Source organism: Pseudophryne corroboree, chromosome 11, assembly GCF_028390025.1.
Source record: "Pseudophryne corroboree isolate aPseCor3 chromosome 11, aPseCor3.hap2, whole genome shotgun sequence".
NCBI classification, from domain to species: Eukaryota; Metazoa; Chordata; class Amphibia; order Anura; family Myobatrachidae; genus Pseudophryne; species Pseudophryne corroboree.
In genome coordinates this window covers 125,814,425-125,842,113 of record NC_086454.1, presented here as the reverse complement: position 1 = coordinate 125,842,113, position 27,689 = coordinate 125,814,425, and the positions used below count along the sequence as shown (strand labels likewise).

Genomic DNA, 27,689 nt, shown 5'->3' with positions numbered 1-27,689 from the left:
ATCCTGTATGCACCCAACAAGCTGGGTGCTCCTGCTTCTAAGCAGACTATTGCTCGTTGGATTTGTAGTACAATTCAGCTTGCACATTCTGTGGCAGGCCTGCCACAGCCAAAAATCTGTAAATGCCCACTCCACAAGGAAGGGGGCTCATCTTGGGCGGCTGCCCGAGGGGTCTCGGCTTTACAACTTTGCCGAGCAGCTACTTGGTCAGGAGCAAATACGTTTGTAAAATTCTACAAAATTGATACCCTGGCTGAGGAGGACCTGGAGTTCTCTCATTTGGTGCTGCAGAGTCATCCGCACTCTCCCGCCCGTTTGGGAGCTTTGGTATAATCCCCATGGTCCTTACGGAGTCCCCAGCATCCACTTAGGACGTTAGAGAAAATAAGAATTTACTTACCGATAATTCTATTTCTCGTAGTCCGTAGTGGATGCTGGGCGCCCATCCCAAGTGCGGATTGTCTGCAATACTGGTACATAGTTATTGTTACCAAAAAAATCGGGTTATTGCTGTAGTGAGCCATCTTTTCTAGAGGCTCCTCTGTTATCATGCTGTTAACTGGGTTCAGATCACAAGTTGTACAGTGTGATTGGTGTGGCTGGTATGAGTCTTACCCGGGATTCAAAATCCTTCCTTATTGTGTACGCTCGTCCGGGCACAGTATCCTAACTGAGGCTTGGAGGAGGGTCATAGGGGGAGGAGCCAGTGCACACCAGATAGTCCTAAAGCTTTCTTTAGATGTGCCCAGTCTCCTGCGGAGCCGCTATTCCCCATGGTCCTTACGGAGTCCCCAGCATCCACTACGGACTACGAGAAATAGAATTATCGGTAAGTAAATTCTTATTTTATTGTGTTTGTTTATTAAAAGCTGTATGCACTCCAATCTCATCGGCAGGGGTGCTTCCTGTAATGCTCCTGCATGTAACTTTGACCCCATGCAACCTGTTTTCAATAACCGTGTACTTGCCAATCCCCCAAAAAACAAAGATTTATTTAATTTTGCATCACCATAAGAAAACTCCAAACAGCTATGAAGAGCAGTGGGTTTTCCTATTCATACCACTGAATACATTCTCATCCTAAAGTGTGAATTTAATATTTGTCTACGTTTTGGACCCCTTCCGTTTTGGTTATATGCATGTGGAATGTAGCTGCCATTAAGCTGGTGGTCTCGAGAAAGGACCATAAGGGGTCTGGATGCAGTGGTATGAATATGAAAGCCCGCTGCGTTTCAGAATGGTGATTTCTTATGACGATGCAAGATTAAATAAATGGATTTGTCGTCTTTGGATTGTTGAGTACAGTGCTAAAAAAATAAATAAAATTCTCCTGATGTTTGGCGCACACTTATAAATGTATAAGGCATTCCTTTGTCCCCTATATGCACATATGTCCTCATTTATTTGATGCTTGCTTTAGATACCACATGGAATGTCTGACGCCTGCCCTGAACGCTATTCCTGTGGATGAATGGTTCTGTCCAGAATGTGCTGCTGCTAATCGGCAGGAAGATGGTAATTATACTGTGCATAGTCACGCTGTCGCTAAACACACTTACACTTTGCAGTGTTTGAAATTTCTGGCAAATGTAGTGGGAACTGTTGTGAGAGAAGCTGTTTGAAAATATTTTAAAGTTTGTGTCCTTTTACGGTTTTCTGACCAGTATGACCCAAAGTCCACCTCTTACTTTCACAGACCTTTCTGTGTAGTGGGAGGGTTCCTCCCATTTGACTTGTGCTTAACATTAAAATATAATGAGATTAACTTTGCGTAAAGAACAGGACAGCATTACTAAATAGATTGTTTTTATGGCAAGTATACAAAATGGTGCTGATGCTGGTGGGCCAATAACTCCAATTCTATTGGCTATTACAAAAAGCAGACCTCCAATCTGCTTGCTAAGCAGCTTCGCAGTCTGTACTGCTGGTCTGGACCCCATACTGCCATTTGTTGCATAGTGTATTTGATAGATTTAATTTAATGTTGCATCTAACACTGTAATTGGTTAATAGACCAGACAAAGTACTATTTGTATAGTGGTCACCAGCTGCATGCTATAGGCCTCCTATATGCAGCTTCCTGTAACTACTGGCCAGCTTTCAGTAGTCCATGCCCTTTGGCTAGAGAAACAACTGCTCAAATTTAGACTGATCTCCATACCAGTAGGAAAAGAAGCCACAGTGAACAAATGGATTTGATTTGGAACGTTCTAGTCATGGCAGTATTAACGTTAGAGTAACAAAGAGTACTATTCTGTTTTTTATGGAGTTTGAGCATGGAGGCACAATAATGAAATATCAGTCCCTCCTCCTCTATTCTGTTTTTATTTTATTTCATTTGTACAACAATAATTTCTCTGACGTCCTAGTGGATGCTGGGAACTCCGTAAGGACCATGGGGAATAGCGGCTCCGCAGGAGACTGGGCACAAATAGAAAGCTTTAGTACTACCTGGTGTGCACTGGCTCCTCCCCCCTATGACCCTCCTCCAAGCCTCAGTTAGATTTTTGTGCCCGAACGAGAAGGGTGCACACTAGGGGCTCTCCTGAGCTTCTTAGTGAAAGTTTTAGTTTAGGTTTTTTATTTTCAGTGAGACCTGCTGGCAACAGGCTCACTGCATCGAGGGACTAAGGGGAGAAGAAGCGAACTCACCTGCGTGCAGAGTGGATTGGGCTTCTTGGCTACTGGACACCATTAGCTCCAGAGGGACCGCTCACAGGCCCAGCCTTGGAGCTCGGTCCCAGAGCCGCGCCGCCGGCACCCCTACAGAGCCAGAAGCAAGAAGAGTCCGGCAAATCGGCGGCAGAAGACATCCTGTCTTCCACAAGGTAGCGCACAGCACTGCAGCTGTGCGCCATTGCTTCTCAGCACACTTCACACTCCGGTCACTGAGGGTGCAGGGCGCTAGGGGGGGGCGCCCTGAGCAGCAATAGAAACACCTTGGCTGGCTAAAAATACATCACATATAGCTCCTGGGCTATATGGATGAATTTTAACCCCTGCCAGATTTTCACAAAAAGCGGGAGAAAGGCTGCCGAGAAGGGGGCGGAGCCTATCTCCTCAGCACACAGGCGCCATTTTCCCTCACAGCTCCGCTGGAAGGACGTCTCCCTGACTCTCCCCTGCAGTCCTGCACTACAGAAACAGGGTAAAAAAGAGAGGGGGGCACTAATTGGCGGGTTATTAACAATACAGCAGCTATAAGGGAGAAACACTTATATAAGGTTGTCCCTATATCTATATATAGCGCTATGGTGTGTGCTGGCATACTCTCCCTCTGTCTCCCCAAAGGGCTAGTGGGGTCCTGTCCTCTATCAGAGCATTCCCTGTGCGTGTGCTGTGTGTCGGTACGTTTGTGTCGACATGTATGAGGAGGAAAATGATGTGGAGGCGGGGCAATTGCCTATAATAGAGATGTCACCCCCTAAGGAGTCGACACCTGAGTGGATGGCTTTATGGAAGGATTTACGTGACAGTGTCAGCTCCTTACAAAAGACGGTTGATGACATGAGACAGCCGACTAATCAGCTAGTCCCTGTCCAGGCGTCTCAAAAACCATCAGGGTCTCTAAAAAGGCCGTTACCTCAGGTGGTGGATACTGACGTCGACACGGATACTGACTCCAGTGTCGACGGTGAGGAGACAAACGTGACTTCCAGTAGGGCCACACGTTACATGATCACGGCAATGAGAGAGGTGTTAAACATTTCTGATACTGCAAGTACCACTAAAAAGGGTATTATGTGGGGTGTGAAAAAACTACCTGTAGTTTTTCCTGAATCAGACGAATTAAATGAGGTGTGTGATAAAGCGTGGGTTTCCCCCGATAAAAAACTGATAATTTCTAAAAAGTTATTGGCATTATACCCTTTCCCGCCAGCGGTTAGGGCGCGTTGGGAAACACCCCCTAGAGTGGATAAAGCGCTCACACGCTTATCAAAACAAGTGGCGTTACCGTCTCCTGATACGGCCGCCCTCAAGGAACCAGGTGACAGAAAACTGGAGAATATCCTTAAAAGTATATACACACATACTGGTGTTATACTGCGACCAGCAATCGCCTCAGCCTGGATGTGCAGCGCTGGGGTGGCTTGGTCGGATTCCCTGACTGAAAATATTGATACCCTGGATAGGGACAGTATATTGTTGACTATAGAGCATTTAAAAGATGCATTTCTATATATGCGAGATGCACAGAGGGATATTTCCACTCTGGCTTCAAGAGTGAGTGCGCTGTCCATTTCTGCCAGAAGAGGATTATGGACGCGACAGTGGTCAGGTGATGCGGACTCTAAACGGCATATGGAAATATTGCCTTATAAAGGGGAGGAGTTATTTGGGGTCGGTCTATCGGACCTGGTGGCCACGGCAACTGCTGGGAAATCCACATTTTTACCCCAGGTAGCCTCTCAACATAAAAAGACGCCGTCTTATCCGGCTCAGTCCTTTCGTCCCCATAAGGGCAAGCGGGCAAAAGGTTCCTCTTTTCTGCCCCGGGGCAGAGGAAGGGGAAAAAGACTGCAACAGACAGCCACTTCCCAGGAACAAAAGCCCTCCCCCGCTTCTGCCAAGTCCTCAGCATGACGCTGGGGCCTTACAAGCGGACTCAGGCACGGTGGGGGCCCGTCTCAAGAATTTCAGCGCGCAGTGGGCTCACTCGCAAGTGGACCCCTGGATCCTGCAAGTAGTATCTCAGGGGTACAAATTGGAGTTCGAGACGTCTCCCCCTCGCCGGTTCCTGAAGTCTGCTTTACCAACGTCTCCCTCCGACAGGGAGGCAGTATTGGAGGCAGTTCACAAGCTGTATTCCCAGCAGGTGATAATCAAGGTATCGCGCCTGCAACAAGGGAAGGGGTATTATTCCACGCTGTTTGTGGTACCGAAGCCGGACGGCTCGGTGAGACCAATTTTAAATCTGAAGTCTTTGAACACTTACATACAGAGGTTCAAATTCAAGATGGAGTCACTCAGGGCAGTGATCGTGAACCTGGAAGAGGGGGACTATATGGTGTCTCTGGACATCAAAGATGCCTACCTCCATGTCCCCATTTACCCTTCTCATCAAGGGTACCTCAGGTTTGTGGTACAAAACTGTCACTATCAGTTTCAGACGCTGCCGTTTGGATTATCCACGGCACCTCGGGTCTTTACCAAGGTAATGGCCGAAATGATGATTCTTCTTCGAAGAAAAGGCGTTTTAATTATCCCTTACTTGGACGATCTCCTGATAAGAGCAAGATCCAGAGAACAGTTAGTAGTCGGAGTAGCCCTATCTCAAGTAGTGCTACGGCAGCACGGCTGGATTCTAAATATCCCAAAATCGCAGCTGATTCCGACAACACGTCTTCTGTTCCTAGGGATGATTCTGGACACAGTCCAGAAAAAGGTGTTCCTTCCGGAGGAGAAAGCCAGGGAGTTATCCGAACTGGTCAGAAACCTCCTGAAACCAGGGCAAGTCTCAGTGCATCAATGCACAAGAGTCTTGGGAAAGATAGTAGCTTCCTACGAAGCGATTCCATTCGGCAGATTCCACGCAAGAACGTTCCAGTGGGATCTGCTGGACAAATGGTCCGGATCGCATCTTCAGATGCATCAACGGATAACCCTGTCCCCAAGGACAAGGGTGTCTCTTCTGTGGTGGTTGCAGAGTGCTCATCTTCTAGAGGGCCGCAGATTCGGCATTCAGGACTGGGTCCTGGTGACCACGGATGCCAGCCTGAGAGGCTGGGGAGCAGTCACACAAGGAAGAAATTTCCAGGGCTTGTGGTCAAGCCTGGAGACATCACTTCACATAAATATCCTGGAGCTAAGGGCCATCTACAATGCTCTAAGCCTAGCACGACCTCTGCTTCAAGGTCAGCCGGTGCTGATTCAGTCAGACAACATCACGGCAGTCGCCCACGTAAACAGACAGGGCGGCACAAGAAGCAGGAGGGCAATGGCAGAAGTTGCAAGGATTCTTCGCTGGGCGGAAAATCATGTGATAGCACTGTCAGCAGTGTTCATTCCGGGAGTGGACAACTGGGAAGCAGACTTCCTCAGCAGGCACGACCTCCACCCGGGAGAGTGGGGACTTCACCCAGAAGTCTTCCACATGATTGTGAACCGTTGGGAAAAACCAAAGGTGGACATGATGGCGTCACGCCTCAACAAAAAACTAGACAGGTATTGCGCCAGGTCACGGGACCCTCAGGCAATAGCTGTGGACGCGCTGGTAACACCGTGGGTGTACCAGTCAGTGTATGTGTTCCCTCCTCTGCCTCTCATACCCAAGGTACTGAGAATCATAAGAAGGAGAGGAGTAAGGACTATACTCGTGGCTCCGGATTGGCCAAGAAGGACTTGGTACCCGGAACTTCAAGAGATGCTCACGGAGGACCCGTGGCCTCTACCTCTACGAAGGGACCTGCTCCAGCAGGGACCCTGTCTACTCCAAGACTTACCGCGGCTGCGTTTGACGGCATGGCGGTTGAACGCCGGATCCTGAAGGAAAAAGGCATTCCGGATGAAGTCATCCCTACCCTGATCAAAGCCAGGAAGGATGTAACCGTGCAGCATTATCACCGTATTTGGCGTAAATATGTTGCGTGGTGCGAGGCCAGGAAGTCCCCTACAGAGGAATTTCAACTGGGTCGTTTCCTGCATGTCCTGCAAACAGGACTGTCTATGGGCCTAAAATTAGGGTCCATTAAGGTTCAAATTTCGGCCCTGTCGATCTTCTTCCAAAAAGAACTGGCTTCAGTTCCTGAAGTTCAGACGTTTGTCAAAGGGGTGCTGCATATACAGCCTCCTTTTGTGCCTCCAGTGGCACCTTGGGATCTCAATGTGGTTTTGGGGTTCCTAAAATCACATTGGTTTGAACCACTCACCACTGTGGACTTAAAATATCTCACATGGAAAGTGGTAATGCTATTGGCCCTGGCTTCAGCCAGGCGCGTGTCAGAATTGGCGGCTTTATCCTATAAAAGCCCTTACCTAATTTTTCATACGGATAGGGCAGAATTGAGGACTCGTCCTCAGTTTCTCCCTAAGGTGGTTTCAGCGTTTCACCTGAATCAGCCTATTGTGGTACCTGCGGCTACTAGGGACTTGGAGGACTCCAAGTTGCTGGACGTAGTCAGGGCCCTGAAAATATACGTTTCCAGGACGGCTGGAGTCAGAAAATCTGACTCGCTGTTTATCCTGTATGCACCCAACAAGCTGGGTGCTCCTGCTTCTAAGCAGACTATTGCTCGTTGGATTTGTAGTACAATTCAGCTTGCACATTCTGTGGCAGGCTTCCCACAGCCAAAATCTGTAAAAGCCCATTCCACACGGAAAGTGGGCTCATCTTGGGCGTCCGCCCGAGGGGTCTCGGCTTTACAACTTTGCCGAGCAGCTACTTGGTCAGGGGCAAACACGTTTGCTAAATTCTACAAATTTGATACCCTGGCTGAGGAGGACCTGGAGTTCTCTCATTCGGTGCTGCAGAGTCATCCGCACTCTCCCGCCCGTTTGGGAGCTTTGGTATAATCCCCATGGTCCTTACGGAGTTCCCAGCATCCACTAGGACGTCAGAGAAAATAAGAATTTACTTACCGATAATTCTATTTCTCATAGTCCGTAGTGGATGCTGGGCGCCCATCCCAAGTGCGGATTGTCTGCAATACTTGTACATAGTTATTGTTAACTAAATCGGGTTATTGTTGTAGTGAGCCATCTTTTCTAGAGGCTCCTCTGTTTATCATACTGTAAACTGGGTTCAGATCACAAGTTATACGGTGTGATTGGTGTGGCTGGTATGAGTCTTACCCGGGATTCAAAATCCTTCCTTATTGTGTACGCTCGTCCGGGCACAGTATCCTAACTGAGGCTTGGAGGAGGGTCATAGGGGGAGGAGCCAGTGCACACCAGGTAGTACTAAAGCTTTCTATTTGTGCCCAGTCTCCTGCGGAGCCGCTATTCCCCATGGTCCTTACGGAGTTCCCAGCATCCACTACGGACTATGAGAAATAGAATTATCGGTAAGTAAATTCTTATTTTTTATTAAAATTATTCTTTGACAGAAATAACAGGAAAGCATAAATGGGCGAGGGATACAGAAAAGAAAAAAAGGTGGGAGAGGGGTAAAATGCTAAATAGCAAGATCCCAGAGTATTTTATTGTTTTTTTTTTTTTTTTTTTTTTTTATTTGGGCCAAAGGTTCCATAGCCAGTACACAAATCAAAGGGTGGTCTTCAGTATGCCGGCTGTCGGGATCCCGGCGCTCAGTATACCGGCGCCGGATCCCGACAGCCTGACACTTATTCTCCCTCGTGGGGGTCCAAGACCCCCCTGGAGGGAGAATAAAATAGCGTGGCGCGGCGAGCCCGCAAGGGGCTCATTTGCGCTTGCCACACTGTCGGTAAGCCGGCGGTCGGGCTCCCGGCGCCGGTATGCTGGTCGCCGGAATATCGTAGTGAACCCCAAATCAAAGGGGAGTTTGATCAAACTTGTCTGGTGCCACTAAAAATGGTGAATGTGTTGGAGAGAAAGCAATTGCTAAAAAAACATGTGTTGAGGATTGCTGGTATAAAGCCATTATGGAGTTAAAGATGGCCCCTTGAAACCAAAAAGAGACAGCATGTGATGTATATAGTCCGAATTTAGCCTATTTAAGGCTTTCTCTGCATCTAAAAAAAGGCAACACAAATTGTTCCTAGGACCTTGATGGCAATTGAATAATATTAAACAACATGTGGGTATTATCGCTTGTCGATCCAATACAAATCTGACTTGATCAAGTGTACAGTATAAGCAGAGGGAGGAAGGGAGAAAGTTGGTTCGATAGAAGTTGGGTAAAAATGTTGGCATCTGTATTTAGGAGCTCTATTGGCCTATTCCTGTAGTTATTTGGGCTTTCAATAGTTCAGTAGGGATATGGCCTTGTGAAGTGGTTACATTGAAATGATAAACCAAGATAGGGGCCAAGGCAGTGGTGAAAGAGACATATGCATATCGCATTGCCAGCCACCAGATGGCGCCATTTAATTGTTACTCCGTTCGGGTGTGAACAGCTGCCGGCGTCTGCATTATAACTCTCGACTATTTGAGCGCTCAAACAGCGCTTTTCATGTTGCGCCAAGCACTGTGGTCAAGTTTAGCCGTTTTACGTGGCTAAACTCGGGCTGTCTGGGCGTGACCTGCATGAAAAAAATAATTACATTGAATATTGCTCTTCCCAGTCTCCCGTCACTTTAAATGGGAGGAGATTGGGTGCGATAAACAATTGAATAGTTTCAAAAAAATCCATCAGGACCCGGGAACCTTAACTTTAGGGAGATTTTTAATAACCGACTCCACTTCGCCAAGAGTCTAAGTGGCATTATGTGAGGTAATGCCTATTCCACATTATTTCACACCGTAATGCCCATTACACGTTACACCATACACTGTAATGCCCATTACACATTATACCACATACAGTTATGCCCCTGACACCATTTTATGCACCACACACAATAATGTTCCCCTACAAATTATTCCCACAGTAAGGACCCTAACTATTTTTAAATTACCTGCTCGTTGCCAGGGTTCTCATGCTCCTTGCCAATGGTTTCATGCTTGTTGCCAATGGTTTCATGCCCTGGGTTCCATGCTCGTTGCCATCGGTTTCATGCTCATGGTCAGGGTACCATTTTTAAAGGGACAAAGGGTACCAATTTCAAGCGTAATACTGACGCCAGGCGCCAAGTGTAAAAACAAAATTAATTTTTCTCTAACGTCCTAGAGGATGCTGGGACTCCGTAAGGACCATGGGGAATAGACTGGCTCCGCAGGAGACATGGGCACTTTAAGAAAGACTTTAGACTCTGGGTGTGCACTGGCTCCTCCCTCTATGCCCCTCCTCCAGACCTCAGTTTTAGTTTTAGACTGTGCCCAGAGGAAGATGGTTGCACTGCAGGGAGCTCTCCTGAGTTTCCTGCTAAGACAGCATTTTGTTAGGTTTTTTTCTTATTTTCAGGGAGCTCTGCTGGCAACAGACTCCCTGCATCGAGGGACTGAGGAGAGAGGAGCAGACCTACTTAAATGATGGGCTCTGCTTCTCGGCTACTGGACACCATTCGCTCCAGAGGGAGTGGAACACAGGTTCGTCCTGGGCGTTCATCCCAGAGCCGCGCCGCCGTTCTCCTCACAGAGCCGGAAGAAACGAAGAAAGAAGACTACTGAGGCGGCAGAAGCCCTCGGGTGCTTCACTGAGGTAACGCACAGCACTGCAGCTGTGCGTCATTGCTCTCATACACCTCACACACTCCGGTCACTGTAAGGGTTCAGGGCGCAGGGGGGGCGCCCTGGGCAGCAATAGAATACCTCTCCTAGGGCAAATGACTATATACATGTACAGGTGGGCACTGTACATGTATATAAAAGAGCCCCCGCCATATTTTATTAAGTTTGAGCGGGACAGAAGGCCGCCGCCGAGGGGGCGGGGCTCCTCCCTCAGCACTCACCAGCGCCATTTTCTCTCCACCGCACCGCTGAGAGGAAGCTCCCCGGACTCTCCCCTGCTTGACACACGCTGAAAGAGGGTTTTAAAGTAGAGGGGGGGGGGGCACATAATTGGCGATTATACATTACAGTAGCGCTACTGGGTAAACATTCTGTGTTTTTCTCCGGGGTCATATAGCGCTGGGGTGTGTGCTGGCATACTCTCTGTCTCTCCAAAGGGCCTAAAGGGGAACCTGTCTTCAGAAAAGAGTTTCCCTGTGTGTGTGGAGTGTGTCGGTACGCGTGTGTTGACATGTTTGACGATGAGGGGGAGTGCATGATTGTCAGGTTGCCGTCGGCAACGCCGACACCGGACTGGATGGATATGTGGAATGTCTTGAATGCTAATGTAAATTTATTGCATAAGAGATTAGAGAAGACTGAGGCTAGGGATCAGTCAGGTAGTCAGACCATGCCTGTCCTAGTGGCACCGGGACCTTCAAGGTCTCAGAAACGCACATTATCCCAGATCACTGACACAGATACCGACACGGATTCAGATTCCAGTGTCGACTATGAGGATGCAAAATTACAGCCAAAAGTGGCTAAAGGTATTCGTTACATGATCATTGCTATTAAAGAGGTTTTGCATATTACTGAGGAACCCCCTGTCACTGACACGAGGGTACACATGTATAAAGAGAAAAGGCCTGAGATCTCCTTTCCGTCCTCATTTGAGCTAAGCGACTTGTGCGAAAAGGCTTGGGAATCTCCAGACAGGAGACTACAAGTTCCCAAAAGGATTCTTATGGCGTATCCCTTCCCACAAAAGGACAGGATACAATGGGAATCTTCGCCTAAAGTAGACAAGGCGTTGACACGCTTATCCAAGAAGGTCGCACTGCCTTCCCAGGATACTGCTACCCTCAAGGATCCTGCGGATCGTAAGCAGGAAGTTACCATGAAGTACATTTACACACATTCTGGTACTATTGTTAGGCCGGCTATGGCATCGGCCTGGGTTTGTAGTGCTGTCGCAGCATGGACAGATTTCTTGTCTACGGAGATTGAGATCCTAGATAAGGATACCATTCTAATGACCCTAGAGCATATCAAGGATGCTGCGTTATATATGAGGGATGCTCAAAGAGACATTTGTTTACTAAGCTCCAGAATAAATGCTGTGTCTATTTCTGCTAGGCGACTCTTGTGGACCCGACAGTGGACGGGGGATGCCGACTCAAAGCGGCATATGGAGTCGTTGCCTTACAAGGAGTTGTTTGGAGAAGGCCTCTTGGACCTTGTCTCTTCTGCTATGGCTGGTAAATCAAATTTTTTACCTTATGTTCCACCACAACATACTAAGAAGGCACCTCATTACCAAATGCAGTCCTTTCGTTCAAATAAAAGCAAAAAGGTACGAGGATAGTCCTTTCTTGCCAGAGGTAAAGGCAAGGGAAAAAAGCTGCACACAGCTAGTTCCCAGGAGCAGAATTCCCCCCCTACGTCTGCAAAATCCACCGCATGACGCTGGTATTTCCCTGGGGGGGCCAGATCAAGTGGGGGCACGTCTTCAATTTTTCAGCCACGTCTGGGTTCACTCACAGGTGGATCCCTGGACAATAGAGATTGTTTCTCAGGGATACAGGCTGGCGGCTCTGCCAGCTTCTCCGTCAGAAAGGGAGTTAGTGTTAACTGCAATTCAAAAATTGTACCTGCAACAGGTGATAGTCAAGGTTCCTCTTCTCCAGCAAGGAAAAGGGTATTACTCAACCCTGCTTGTGGTTCCGAAACCGGACGATTCGGTCAGACCCATTTTGAATCTGAAATCCCTGAACCTGTACTTGAAAAAGTTCAAGATGGAATCGCTCAGAGCGGTCATCGCCAGCCTGGAGGGGAAGGGGGGGGGGGGGATTGGATGGTTTCCCTGGACATAAAGGATGCTTACCTTCATGTTCCGATTTTTCTTCCTTACCAGGCGTTCCTGAGATTTGCGGTACAGGACTGTCATTACCAATTTCAGACGTTGCCGTTTTGGCTTTCCACGGCCCCGAGAATTTTCACCAAGTTAATGGCGGAAATGATGGTGCTCCTGCGCAAGCAGGGTGTCAAAATTATCCCATACTTGGACGATCTCCTCATAAAAGCGAGATCTCGAGAGAAGTTACTGGACAGCGTGTCACTGTCAGTGAGGACGTTGCAACAGCACGGCTGGATTCTCAATATTCCGAAGTCCCAGCTGGTTCCTACAACGCGTCTGACCTTTTTGGGCCTGATTCTGGACACAGAACAGAAAAAGGGTTTTCTTCCGATGGAAAAGGCTCAGGAGCTCATAGCTCTGGTCAGGAACCTATTAAAGCCAAAAAAGGTTTCAGTGCTTCACTGCACCCGTGTCCTGGGGAAGATGGTGGCATCGTACGAGGCCATCCCCTTCGGCAGGTTCCATGCGAGGACTTTTCAATGGGACCTACTGGACAAATGGTCCGGGTCTCATTTACAAATGCATCAAAGGATCACCCTGTCTCCCAGAGCCAGGATATCTCTCCTGTGGTGGCTGCACAGTGCTCACCTCCTGGAAGGCCGCAGGTTCGGAATTCAGGCCTGGATCCTGGTGACCACGGACGCGAGCCTCCGAGGTTGGGGAGCAGTCACACAGGGAAGAAATTTCCAAGGACTTTGGTCAAGGTAAGAGACTTGTCTTCACATCAACATCCTGGAACTAAGGCCCATATACAACGCCCTACGTCAAGCGGAGATCTTACTTTGCAATCGACCAGTTCTGATCCAGTCAGACAACATCACCGCAGTAGCTCATGTAAACCGCCAAGTCGGCACAAGGAGCAGAGTGGCAATGGCGGAAGCCACCAGAATTCTTCGCTGGGCGGAGAATCATGTAAGCGCTCTGTCAGCAGTGTTCATTCCGGGAGTGGACAACTGGGAAGCAGACTTCCTCAGCAGACACGATCTGCATCCGGGAGAGTGGGGAATTCATCAGGAAGTCTTCGCGCACATTGCAAGTCGGTGGGGACTACCCCAAATAGACATGATGGCATCCCGTCTCAACAAAAAGCTACAAAGGTATTGCGCCAGGTCAAGAGACCCTCAGGCGGTAGCTGTGGACGCCCTAGTGACACCGTGGGTGTTCCAGTCGGTATATGTGTTTCCTCCTCTTCCTCTCATACCCAAGGTGTTGAGGATAATAAGAAAAAGAGGAGTGAGAACAATTCTCATTGTTCCAGATTGGCCACGAAGGACCTGGTATCCGGATCTGCAGAAGCCACACGGATTCTTCGTTGGGCGGAGAGTCACGTAAGCGCTCTAACGGCAGTCTTCATTCCGGGAGTGGACAACTGGGAAGCAGACTTCCTCAGCAGACACGATCTGCATCCAGGAGAGTGGGTACTTCATCAGGAAGTCTTCGCAGAGATTGCAAGTCAGTGGGGACTGCCTCAAATAGACATGATGGCGCCACGCCTCAGCAAGAATCTTCCAAGGTATTGCGCCAGGTCAAGGGACCCTCAGGCGATTGCAGTGGACGCACTGGTGACACCGTGGGTGTTTCAGTCGGTCTATGTGTTCCCTCCTCTTCCTCTCATCTCAAAGATACTGAGAATCATAAGACGAAGAGGGGTTCAGGCGATTCTCATCGTTCCAGATTGGCCTCGAAGGGCCTGGTATCCGGATCTTCTGGAAATGCTCTCAGAAGATCCGTGGCCTCTTCCTCTAAGGCAGGACCTGTTACAACAAGGTCCCTGTCTGTTCCAAGACTTACCGCGGCTGCGTTTGACGGCATGCCGGATCCTAGCGGAAAAAGGTATTCTGGATGAGGTCATTCGTACGCTAATAAAGACTAGGAAGTACGTGACGTCTAAACATTATCACCGCATATGGCGAAAATATATTTCTTGGTGTGAGGCCAGGAATGCTCCTACGGAAGAATTCCATCTAGGCCATTTTCTTCACTTCCTACAAACTGGAGTGAATTTGGGCCTAAAATTAGGCTCCATTAAAGTTCAGATTTCGGCCTTATCCATTTTCTTTCAAAAGGAATTGGCCTCGTTACCTGAAGGGAAGGGAGTACTGCATATTCAGCCTCCTTTTGTACCTCCGGTGGCGCCTTGGGACCTTAACGTGGTGTTAAGTTTCCTTAAGTCACATTGGTTTGAACCACTTAAAACAGTGGAGTTGAAATTTCTCACTTGGAAGGTGGTCATGTTGTTAGCCTTGGCTTCGGCTAGGCGAGTTTCGGAATTGGTGGCTTTATCACATAGGGGCTTTTATCTGGTTTTCCATATAAATAGAGCGGAGTTGCGGACCCGTCCTCAATTCCTACCGAAGGTGGCCTCATCCTTTTCATATGAACCAATCTATTGTGGTGCCTGTGGCTACACGTGACTTGGAGGATTCAGAGTCCCTTGATGTGGTCAGGGCTTTGAAAATTTACGTGGCCAGAACGGCTAGGATCAGAAAAACAGAAGCACTGTTTGTCCTGTATGCAGCCAACAAGGTTGGCGGACCTGCTTCAAAGCAGACTATTGCTCGCTGGATCTGTAACACGATTCAGCAGGCGCATTCTACGGCAGGGTTGCCGTTACCGAAATCGGTTAAGGCCCATTCCACTAGGAAGGTGGGCTCGTCTTGGGCGGCTGCCCGAGGGGTCTCGGCACTACAGCTGTGCCGAGCTGCTACTTGGTCGGGGTCAAACACTTTTTTGCAAAGTTCTATAAGTTTGATACCCTGGCTGAGGAGGACCTCCTGTTTGCTCAATCGGTGCTGCAGAGTCATCCGCACTCTCCCGCCCGTTTGGGAGCTTTGGTATAATCCCCATGGTCTTTACGGAGTCCCAGCATCCTCTAGGACGTTAGAGAAAATAAGATTTTACACTTACCGGTAAATCTATTTCTCGTAGTCCGTAGAGGATGCTGGGCGCCCGTCCCAAGTGCGGACTTCTTCTGCAAGACTTGTATATAGTTATTGCTTACATAAGGGTTATATTATAGTTCATCTGTTTGGACCGAGACTATGTTGTTTGTTCATACTGTTAACTGGGTAGTCTATCACAGGTTATACGGTGTGATTGGTGTGGCTGGTATGAATCTTGCTCTTGGATTAACAAAAATCCTTTCCTTGTACTGTCCATCTCCTCTGGGCACAGTTTCTCTAACTGAGGTCTGGAGGAGGGGCATAGAGGGAGGAGCCAGTGCACACCCAGAGTCTAAAGTCTTTCTTAAAGTGCCCATGTCTCCTGCGGAGCCCGTCTATCCCCATGGTCCTTACGGAGTCCCAGCATCCTCTACGGACTACGAGAAATAGATTTACCGGTAAGTGTAAAATCTTATTTTTTAAATGTTTGCTCTGCCACGGCCAGACCCTCTCTGGCGACCGTGGCAGTGATGTGTCCGGGGAAATGGATATGTAAAGGAGCCGCTGCAGCCGGGAGACCTGTCCAGGGCTGCAGCACTCAGTGCTGACTGCTGCCCACCCCCACTCCCACTGAGGGTTAATGGTCCCGTTCCCCGCTGACAGGACGCTAGCTCCTGAGGGAAATTATTCGTAAGCCCCATCACGGTGAACGTACATTTCCCGCAGCACGCCGCCAACCCTAACAGAGCCAGAAGAAAGAAGAGTCGTCAGCCATTATGGCTGCAAGAGGGTACTGAGACACATGACTTCTACATGGGGCGGAATGAGTCTCCAGTCTCAGTACACTGTAGTGTGCACAGTACCCAGACTGGCAATACAGGCTTAAAAGGGGGCTTACTCCATTTTATGCCCTTAGACACTAAAGCCAGTATAAAGAAGAGCTGGAAGACCGTGCGCCATTACCGGGGCGGGGCTTCACTATGAGCGGATCCAGCAGGTCACAGGCTCCCATTTTCCCTCATTGCAGCAACACAGACACGCATCCCTGTAGTCAGCAACTCCTCCGGAGAGCCTCCAGATTACCTCAGCGGTACCAGGGGGTTATGGCAGGGGAGAGCTATATACTAGTGTATTAAGTCCCTAATCTAGGTACTTAGTCTGTGACCCGGCTAAGCTTGGCTTTAGCAGTAAAGGCACCGTGTGCTGGTTCTATCCTCTTATTGTGTCTCTCTGGAAGGGCTCTTTGTGGGTTAATTGTGCATTTAACCTTTTCCTGTCTGTGTGCTGTCACTGCTGTAATATGTCGGGTAAAGAGTGTGTTTCATGTAAGGCACAGTGTTCCTCTTCTCCAGGGGGTTCTCTGTATACTCAGTGTAGTATCCCTTCTCAAGCTAGTGGGGCGGAGCCAGCATGGCTGGATTCCATTATGGGGATGATTTCCACCATCTCTACTAAATGTCTCGTAATGAGAAAGAGACACAATACTTAACAGTCTATTTCTGAGTTCATGCAAAAGGACTCTGTACTCACACCAGCGTCTCAGTCCTCTACCATTGGTCCGCAAAAACGTACTTTTGCCCATATCCTGCATTCTGACTCTGATGATGACGGGACAGAAATGGAGGAAGGGGAGGAGGACATAGAGGTAGGGGAGGCTACTCTGTCGCAAGGTGTAGAGGCTCTCATAGATTCTGTAAGAGAAGTCCTAAATATTCCTGATAAGGTGGCAGATGAGTGTGAGGAATCTTTCTTTTAATATAAAGAAAAAATCCTCAGCCACTTTTCCTGTGTCAAAGGAACTAAATACCCTGTTTGAAGAACCGTGGGTTAAGCCAGATAAGAAATTTCAAATTACTAGGTGGTTATCATCTTTTCCTTTTCCTCCTGAGGATAGGAAAAAATGGAAAAATCCACAGATACGTCAGTCTCCATGCTCTCACATAAAATGGTACTACATGTTCCTAGTGCAGCCTCCCTAAAGGATACAGCTGATCGCAAGATTGAGACTACACTCAAATCTTTGTATACAGCTGCAGGGGTGGCCCAGAGACCCACTATAGCATGTGGGTGGATTACTCGAGCCATTGCTAAATGGTCTGGTAATTTAATTGAGGAGTTGGACACCTTACATCAAGAGGAAATTGTTTTACTCCTGCAACACATACAGGACTCTGCAAAATTTATGGTTGAAGTCATTAAAGAGATAGGTTTGCTTAATGCACGCACCACAGCTATGGCAGTGTCTGCACGCAGGTGATTATGGCTACGTCAGTGGACTGCTGACGCGGACTCCAAGAAAGGTGTGGAAGGCCTGCCTTTCACAGGTGAGGCCTTATTTGGCGACGAACTCGACAAGTGGATCTCACAAGCTACTGCGGGTAAGTCCACCTATCTACCTTCTGAAGCTCCGCCAGCTAGGAAGGCCTACTCAGGACCCAATTTACAGTCCTTCACAGGAACAGAGCTCGGGCACTGCCTCCTCAAAACCCGGGAGACAGGCAGCTGGGAGCCCGGCGGAAATTCTTCAGTCACATTTGGACGAGATCTTGTCAGGATCCCTGGGTCATAGACCTTATATCCCAGGGCTACAGGCTGGAGTTCCAGGATCTCTCCCCTCACAGATTCTTCAAATCAGGCTTACCAGTTTCACAAGAGGCAAGAATACCCTTACAGGATGCCATTCAGAAACTGTTACAGACCCAGGTCATTGTTCCAGTTCCACCTCCTCTACAAATCGAGGGTTATTATTCCAGCTTGTTTGTGGTACCGAAACCGGACGGTTCGGTAAGACCGATTCTGAACCTCGAGTCATTAAACCCATACTTACGAGTGTTCAAATTCAAGATGGACTCTGAGAGCGGTGATCTCAGGTCTGGAAGAGGGGAAATTCCTAGTGTCTTTGGATATCAAGGATGCGTACTTTCACATTCCGATTTGGCCACCTCATCAGGCTTATCTACGGTTTGCACTGCAGGACTGTCACTACCAGTTCCAGGCCCTGCCATTTGGTCTTTCCACGGCACCGAGGGTGTTCACCAAAGTGATGGCACAGATGATGATACTACTCCGCAAACAAGGAGTGAGTATAATTCCTTACCTGGACGATCTTTTGATAAAGGCTGCGTCTAGGGAGCAGTTGTTGGAGAACATTGGTCTTATAACCAGATTACTCCTGGATCATCGGTGGATTCTCAATCTACCAAAATCTCACCTAGAACCAACACAGGAGCTTCATTTCCTGGAAATGATACTGGGCACAGAGTCTGAGTGTTATTTCCCTTGGAAAATGCATTGGTAATCCAGTCGATGTTTCAGGCCATCTTGAAGCTGACCCGAATCTCGGTACATTTATGCATCAGCCTTCTGGGGAAAATGGTGGCTTCTTACGAAGCAATTCAGTACGGAAGGTTTCATGCGAGGCCCTTCCAGCTGGATCTGTTGGACAAATGATCTGGATCGCATCTTCACATGCACCAGAGGATTCGTCTGCTGCCGAAAGCCAGGATCTTCCTCCTGTGGTGGCTACAAACTTCTCACCTAGTGAAGGCCCGAAGGTTCGGGATTCAGAATTGGATCCTTTTAACCACAGACACAAGCCTCAGAGGTTGGGGAGCAGTCAGAAAGTCGTCCTTCTAATAAACATCCTGGATCTCAGGGCTATCTACAACGCCTTTCTGCAGGCCTCATCTCTTCTTCAGAATCGGGCCATTCAAGTCCAGTCGGACAATGTGATGGCGGAAACGTACATAAACCGACAGGGCGGAACGAAAAGCAGAGACGCAATGTCAGAGGAATTCTCCTCTGGGCAGAAAAACACGCTGTGGCGTTGTTGGCGATCTTCATTCCGGGAGTAGACAACTGGGAAGCAGATTTCTTCAGCAGACACGAGCTGCACCCGGGGAAATGGGGCCTCCACCCGTAGGTGTTCCAGTGGCTGACACGTTGGTGGGGGGTATCCACAAATCGACATGATGGCCTCTCGACTCAACAAGAAGCTCAAGCGGTATTGTTCCAGGTTGAGGGACCCACAAGCTGTAGAGGTCGACTGCCTGACAACTCCTTGGGCCTACCGGCTGGTGTACTTGTTTCCTCCAATTCCTCTGATCCCAAGAATTCTCAAAAGAATAAAAAGGGAAAGCGTTCAAGCAATCCTCATTGCTCCGGACTGGCTGCGAAAGGCCTGATATGCGGATCTTCTCAAGATGCTAATAGAAGATCCGTGCCCTCTGCCTCTTCGAGAGGATATTCTGCAACAGGGCCCATTCGTTTATCAAGGCTTACCACGGCTACGTTTGACGGCATGGAAATTGAACTGCTGATTCTAGCCAGGAGAGGGATTCCTGACAAGGTCATCCCGACTATGATCCAGGCCAGGAAGGGGGTAACGTCAAAGCATTACCATCGTATCTGGAAAAAATGTCTCTTGGTGTGAGAGCAGACATTATTCCACGGTGGAATTTCATCTGTGACGTTTTCTGCTTTTTCTGCAGTCGGGAGTTGACGTGGGCTTACGCCTAGGCTCCATAAAAGTTCAGATTTCAGCCTTGTCTATTTTCTTTAAGAAACAATTGGCTTCTCTCCCTGAGGTCCAGACATTCTTGAAAGGTGTTCTTCACATTCAACCTCCCTTTGAGCCTCCCACGGCACATTGGGATCTCAATTTGGTTCTGACATTCCTCCAATCGGACTGGTTTGAACCGTTACAGGAGGTAGACGTAAAGTATATTTTGTGGAAAGTCGTCACGCTGTTGGCCTTGGCTTTGACAAGCCGAGTGTCGGAGCTGGGGGCGTTGTTTCAAGAGCACCTACTTGATTTTCCATAAGGACAGAGCTGAACTCAGGACTCGTCAGCAATTTCTTCCTAAGTTGGTGTCGGCGTTTCAAAACAACCAGCCAATTGTGGTTCCGGTTGTTACTGACACTTCAAAGTCTTTTTATGTTATGAGGGCTTTGAAGGTATATGTAAAGCAAACTGCTCATCACTGGAAATCAGACTCTTTGTTCGTTCTTTATGATGGCAATAAAATTGGGTGTCCTGCTTCAAAGCAGTCAATTGCACGCTGGATCAGGCTCTCTATCCAGCATGCTTATGCCACGGCAGGTTTGCCGATTCCGAAATCTGTACAGGCCCACTCTACTAGGTTGGTGGGTTCCTCTTGGGTAGCTTCTCGGGGTGCCTCTGCATTACAGCTCTGCCGAGCAGCTACTTGGTCGGGTTCAAACACGTTTGCCAAGTTTTACAAGTTCGATACCTTGGCCTCTGAAGACCTTCAGTTTGGTCAATCTTTTCTGCAGGAACCTCAGCACTCTCCCAGCCGGTTTGGGAGCTTTGGTACTTCCCAATGGTACTAAATGGATTCCAGTATCCCCTAGGATGTAAGAGAAAATAGGATTTTAATTACCTACTGGTAAATCCTTTTCTTGTAGTCCGTAGGGTATACTGGGCGCTTGCCCGATGCTTCATTCTTCCTGCACGGTTACTTGTTTAAATACTGTTGTTTGCTTAAGCTGTTGCTGTTTCTTGTTGTCAAGTTTGGTTATCATGGCTTTCCTCTTGTTCTGTTTGTGCTGGTTCGTAATCTCACCACTTTCCTTCTCTTATTTCCTTCTCTCAAAATATGTCCGTCTCCTCGGGCACAGTTTCCTAGACTGAGTTGGGTAGGAGGGGCATGAGGGAGGAGCCAGCACACGTTATCAAACTTCTATAGTGCCCATGGCTCCAAGAGGACCCATCTAAACCCCATGGTGCTAAATGGATTCCCAGTATCCCCTACAGACTACGAGAGAAGGATTTATCGGTAGGTAATTAAAATCTTATGTTTACATTGTACTCAAAATATACATGTGTTCGAACCCTCTTTATTGCTGCACCTGAATTTATTGGGGTATAGGACTCGGGGTCGACAGTGTCTAGGACGACATGACCATTAGGTCAACATGAACAAGGTCGACATAATTTTTTTTTTTGTGTGTGTATACTCCATAAAGTGACTGGGAACCCCAATTAGTGCACTGTGTCCCCGTGCATGGCGAGCGAACTTCGGTCAAGGTGCCTCGCTGCTCTCTGCACATTACCGTTCCCAATTGTAGTCCACGTGGATCATGTCGACCTAATGGTTGTGTCGACCTAGACAGTGCCGACCTAGAGTCCGGATACCATATTGGGATATCCTCTGATTACTATGTTTTTTGGTCCCCCACAGATCAAGTGAGTGAGGAAGAAGTGGCAGGCCTGTTGGCCGACGTGGTTCCCACAACAAGCCGACTGAGGACCAATGTGGTGAGGACTCGTGCCATTGCTCGCACTAGACAAAGTGAGAGAGTGAGGGCCAATGTGAACCGGATCCGCACCACAGCGCGCAATATCCAGATTAGGGTAGGTATGGAGAATTTGTTACAGGTTGTGTGCCATGCTTTTTTTTTTCCTTCACTTCTGCAATGGTATATACCAGAGGTTCCCAAACCCAGTCCTCAAGTCAGACTAATGATCCAGGTGGTTTTAAGTGTATATATGGCTCAGCACAGAATGTTATATCAAATTAACTGAGCTACAAATTAAGGCACCTGTGGCCAAGCATGGCTGTACTTAAAACCTGGACCGTTATGGTGACTTAAGGACAGCTTTTGGAAACCTCTGCTATGTACGGATGGAGAGTAATGGCATATTTTAATATTGGCCAAAGAAGGTGCTGCTGATGAGGTTACGGCCACATGGTTCAAAGCTAATTTGTGAGTGACGAGATAAACTGGAAAGAGCACTCTAATAGTGCCCATATACTAGGCGATATTTTGTTCAATCATGCGATGGCGACCGCATCGTTGCGATATATTGCATAGATTGCATGTAAGTCGCATGTGTCCCGCGATGCGCGGGCATGCTGGTTGAATCTTGCATCTCAAGATATGTGCTGCACTTAATATGTATTGTATCGCATGTGCGATCGATCGCATGTGGTTTTTAAGCACATGCGATTTATCGCATTGTGATGAGCGATCTGTGTTGTTTTGAGCTCACTTCCGGGACTCTCCCCTCCACCCATTGTGCTAAGGATACAGGAATAGAGTGAGGAAATGTTCTGCTCTGTGATATAAGCAAGGTATGCAGCCTACACCACTGCGATCACCCGATTTCAGGTCGCAAGGGGCATGCGATTTATCAAATGATCGCATGCACATCAAATGCAAAAAAAAAAGCACTTCAGATGCAATTTATCGCAGCCTTGCCTGCCGGGGAAATCGCAGCGCGATATCTCATCGCGGACAATCGCACAAGTGTATGGGCACCAAGGGAGAAGAACCTAATTTCTCTGACGTCCTAGTGGATGCTGGGAACTCCGTAAGGACCATGGGGAATAGCGGGCTCCGCAGGAGACTGGGCACAACTAAGAAAGAATTAGGACTACCTGGTGTGCACTGGCTCCTCCCCCTATGACCCTCCTCCAAGCCTCAGTTAGATTTTTGTGCCCGACCGAGCAGGGTGCAATCTAGGGGGCTCTCCTGAGCTTCTTAGATAAAAGTTAGTTTTAGGTTTTTTATTTTCAGTGAGACCTGCTGGCAACAGGCTCACTGCATCGAGGGACTAAGGGGAGAAGAAGCGAACCTGCCTGCTTGCAGCCAGCTTGGGCTTCTTAGGCTACTGGACACCATTAGCTCCAGAGGGATCGAACACAGGCCCAGCCTCGGAGTCCGGTCCCAGAGCCGCGCCGCCGGCCCCCTTACAGAGCCAGAAGCAAGAAGAGGTCCGGAAAATCGGCGGCAGAAGACATCAGTCTTCATCAAGGTAGCGCACAGCACTGCAGCTGTGCGCCATTGCTCCTCATGCACACCTCACACTGCGGTCACTGATGGGTGCAGGGCGCTGGGGGGGGGCGCCCTGAGCAGCAATATTAACACCTTGGCTGGCAAAAATACATCACATATAACCCCCAGAGCTATATGGATGTACATTAACCCCTGCCAGAATCCATAAAAATGCGGGAGAAAAGTCCGCGAAAAAGGGGCGGAGCTATCTCCTCAGCACACTGGCGCCATTTTTCCCTCACAGCTCCGTTGGAGGGAAGCTCCCTGGCTCTCCCCTGCAGTTAATACACTACAGAAAGGGTTAAAAAGAGAGGGGGGGCACAATTTAGGCGCAGTATACATATATATATGCAGCTATAAGGGAAAACACTTTTTATAGGTGCTATCCCTGTGATCTATAGCGCCCTGGTGTGTGCTGGCATACTCTCCCTCTGTCTCCCCAAAGGGCTTTGTGGGGTCCTGTCCTCTATCAGAGCATTCCCTGTGTGTGTGCTGTGTGTCGGTACGGCTGTGTCGACTGGTATGTGGAGGATAATGAGGTGGAGGCGGAGCGAATGCCTGTAAATATGTTGTCACCCCCTGCGGGGTCGACACCGGTGTGGTTGAACTTATGGAAAGATTACGTGAAAGTGTCAACTCCTTACATAAAAGGTCGACGACACAGAACAGCCGGCTACTCAGCTTGTGCCTGTTCCAGCGTCTCAAATGTCATGGGGGGCTCTAAAATCGCCCGCTACCTCAGATAACAAACACAGATGTCGACACGGATACTGACTCCAGTGTCGACGTCGATGAGACTGGTGTACCCTCCAAATAGGTCCACCCGTTACAGGATTGAGGCAATGAAAAATGTATTACACATTTATGATTATACCCCAGGTACCACATAAAAGGGTATTGTGTTTGGTGAGAGAAAACTATTAGTAGTTTTTCCTGCATCTGAGAAATTAAATGAGGTGTGTGAGGAAGAGTGGTCTTCCCCCGGTAAGAAATTGATAATTTCTAAAACGGTTATTGGCAGCGTACCCTTTCCCGCCAGAGGATAGGTCACGCGGGGAAACACCCCATAGGGTAGATACAGCGCTTACACGCTTATCAGAAAAGGTGGCACTACCGTCTCCGGATACGGCCGCCCTGAAGGGACCTGCTGATAGAAAGCAGGAGGTTACCCTATAAGATATAGTCACACACTAGGGCATTATATTGCGACCAGCCGTTGCTTCGGCATGGATGTGCAGTGCTCCCGCTGCGTGGTCAGATTCCCTGACGGAAAATAACTATGGATAGGGACAATATTTTGCTGAAAATAGAGCATATAAAAGACGTGGTCTTATACATACGTGATGCACAGAGGGATATTTGCCGGCTGGCATCAAAAATAAGCGCTAGGTCCATTGCCGCCAGACGGGGGTTATGGACTTGGCAATGGTCAGGCGATGCCGACTCAAATCGGCACATGGAAGTTGCCCTTTAAGGGGGTAAAACTGTTTGGGGATGGTTTTTCAGACCTCGTTTCCACAGCTACTGTTGGGAAATCGATTTTTTTGCCACAGGCTACCCCACAACAAAAGAAAGCACCGTATCCTCAAGTACAGTCCTTTCGGCCCCAGAAAAGCAAGAGGGCTAGAGGCTCATCCTTTCTGCCGAGAGGCAAAGGTAGAGGAAAAAGCTGCAACACACAGCTAGTTCCCAAGAGCAGAAATCCTCCCTGCGTCCGGTAGGTCCACAGCATGGTGCGGGGGCTGCTCAGGCGGACCCGGGTACGGTGGGGGTCCGTCTCAGAAATTTCAGCGGACAGTGGGCTCTCTCACATGGATCCCTGGGTCCTTCAAGTAGTATCTCAGGGGTACAGGCTGGAGTTCGAGACGTTCTTCCCCCCGCCGTTTCCTAAAATCTGCCTTACCGGCACCTCCCTCTGCCAGGGAGACGGTGTTGGTGGATATTCAACACTATAATCACAACAAGTGATTGTCAAGGTGCCCCTCCTTCAGCAAGGAAGGGGTTACTATTCCACAGTGGTTGTGGTACCGAAACGTTTCGGTGAGACCCATCTTGAAATTAAAATACTTGAACTTTTATATCAGAAGATTCAAGTTCAAGATGGAATCGCTCAGGGCGGATATTACGAGCCTGGAGGAGGGGGATTACAGGGTCTCCCTGGACATCATGGATCCGTACCTGCATGTCCCCATTTACCCTCCTCACCAGGAGTACCTCAGATATGTAGTACAGGACTGTCACTATCAGTTCCAGATGCGGCCGGTGGAGTTGTCCACGGCACCGAAGGTCTTTACCTAGGTAATGGCAGAAGTGATGATACTCCTTCGCAAGAAGGAAGTTTTTATTATCCCGTACTTGGACGATCTCCTGATAAAGGCGAGGTCCAAAGAGCAGTTGGTAGTGGGGGTAGCACTCTATCGGGAAGTGCTACAACAGCACGACTGGATTCTCAATATTCCAAAGTCACAGCTGGTCCCGACGACACGTCTTCTGTTCCTGGAAATGTTTCTGAACGCAGACCAGAAAAGAGTGTTTCTTCCAGTGGAAAAAGCAGAGGAGTTGTCATCTCTAGTCAGAGACATCCTATAACCAGGACAGGTGTCGGTACATCAATGCACACGAGTCCTGGGAAAAATGGTAGCTTCGTACGAAGCATAATTCCATTCGGAAGACTCCACGCAATGACGTTCCAGTGGGACCTGTGGGACTAATGGTCCGGGTCCCATCTACAGATTCAACAGCGGATAACCCTGTCAGCAAGAAACAGGGTGTCGCTGCTGTGGTGGCTGCAGAGGGCTCATCTACTAGAGGGCCGCAGATTCGGAATACAGGACTGGGTCCTGGTGACCACGGATGCCAGCCTTCGGGGCTGGGGTGCAGTCACACAGGGAAGAAATTTCCAAGGCGATTTCGCTTCACATAAATATTCTGCAGCGAAGGGCCATTTACAATGCCCTAAGCCAAGCAAGGCCCCTGCTTCAGAACCAGCCGGTACTGATCCAATCAGACGACATCACGGCGGTCGCCCATGTAAACAGACAGGGCGGCACAAGAAGCAGGATGGCGATGGCAGAAGCCACAAGGATTCTCCGATGGGCGACCTACACCCAGGAGAATGGGGACTTCATTCAGAAGTTTTCCAAATGCGGGTAAACCGTTAGGAATGACCACGGGTGGACATGATGGCGTCCCGCCTCAACAAGAAGTTGAAAAGATATTGCGCCAAGTCAAGGGACCCTCAGGCGATCGCTGGGGACGCTCTAGTGACACCGTGGGTGTACCAGTCGGTTTATGTGTCTCCTCCTCTACCTCTCATACCCAAGGTACTGAGAATAATAAGGCGAGGAGTGAAAACCATACTCGGGGTTCCGGATTGGCCATGAAGAGCTTGGTACCCGGAACTTCAAGAGATGCTGGCAGAGGACCCTTGGCTTCTGCCGCTTAGACAAGACCTGCTGCAGCAGGGACCCTGTCTGTTCCAAGACTTACCGCGGCTGCGTTTGACGGCATGGCGGTAGAACACCGGATCCTAAAGGAAAAGGGTATTCCGAAGGAAGTCATCCCTACCCTGATCATAGCCAGGAAGGATGTCACCGCAAGACATTATCGCCGCGTTTGGCGAAAATGTATTGCTTGGTGTGAGGCCATGAAGGCCCCGACGGAGGAATTTCAACTATGTCGATTCCTGCACTTCCTGCAAGCAGGGCCTCAAATTGGGGTCCATCAAGGTCCAGATTTCGGCTCTGTCGATTTTCTTCCAGAAAGAACTGGCTTCACTGCCTGAAGTTCAGACTTTGGTTAAAGGAGTACTACATATTCAGCCTCCTTTTGTGCCTCCTGTGGCACTTTTTGGATCTCAACGTGGTGTTGGATTTCCTAAAGTCGCATTGGTTGAGCCACTTAAAACCATGGAGCTAAAGTATCTCGCGTGGAAAGTGGTCATGCTGTTGGCCTTGGCCTTGGCCAGACGTGTGTCAGAATTGGCGGCTTTGTCATGTAAAAGCCTTATCTGATTTTCTGTATGGATAGGGCAGAGTTGAGGACTCGTCCTCAGTTTCTCCCAAAGGTGGTCTCAGGTTTTCACTTGAACCAACCTATTGTGGTGCCTGCGGCTACTAGGGACTTGGAGGATTCCAAGTTGCTGGACGTAGTCAGGGCCCTGAAAATTTTATTTTTCCAGGACGGCTGGAGTCAGGAAAACTGACTCGCTGTTTATCCTGATGGCACCCAACAAGCTGGGTGCTCCTGCTTCTAAGCAGTCTATTGCGCGCTGGATTTGTAGCACTATTCAGCTGGCGCATTCTGCGGTAGGATGACCGCAGCCTAAATCAATAAAAGCCCATTCCACAAGGAAGGTGGGCTCATCTTGGGCGGCTGCCCGAGGGGTCTCGGCTTTACAACTTTGCCGAGCAGCTACTTGGTCAGGGGCAAACACGTTTGCAAAATTCTATGAATTTGATATCCTGGCTGAGGAGGACCTGGAGTTCTCTCATTCGGTGCTGCAGAGTCATCCGCACTCTCCCGCCCGTTTGGGAGCTTTGGTATAATCCCCATGGTCCTTACGGAGTTCCCAGCATCCA

At 48.8% G+C, this 27,689-nt stretch overlaps 1 protein-coding gene across 2 annotated transcripts in view; it reads left to right on the top strand.

The window, feature by feature from the left end:
• PHRF1 (PHD and ring finger domains 1) overlaps positions 1-27,689 on the top strand; it is a 302,294-nt gene that overhangs the window by 41,554 nt on the left and 233,051 nt on the right. For both annotated transcript variants that reach the window (XM_063944791.1, XM_063944792.1), the window contains 2 exons: positions 1,421-1,515; positions 21,513-21,685. In XM_063944791.1, coding sequence (XP_063800861.1) covers positions 1,421-1,515; positions 21,513-21,685 — 268 coding nt within the window. The remainder of the gene's footprint in view (positions 1-1,420; positions 1,516-21,512; positions 21,686-27,689) is intronic.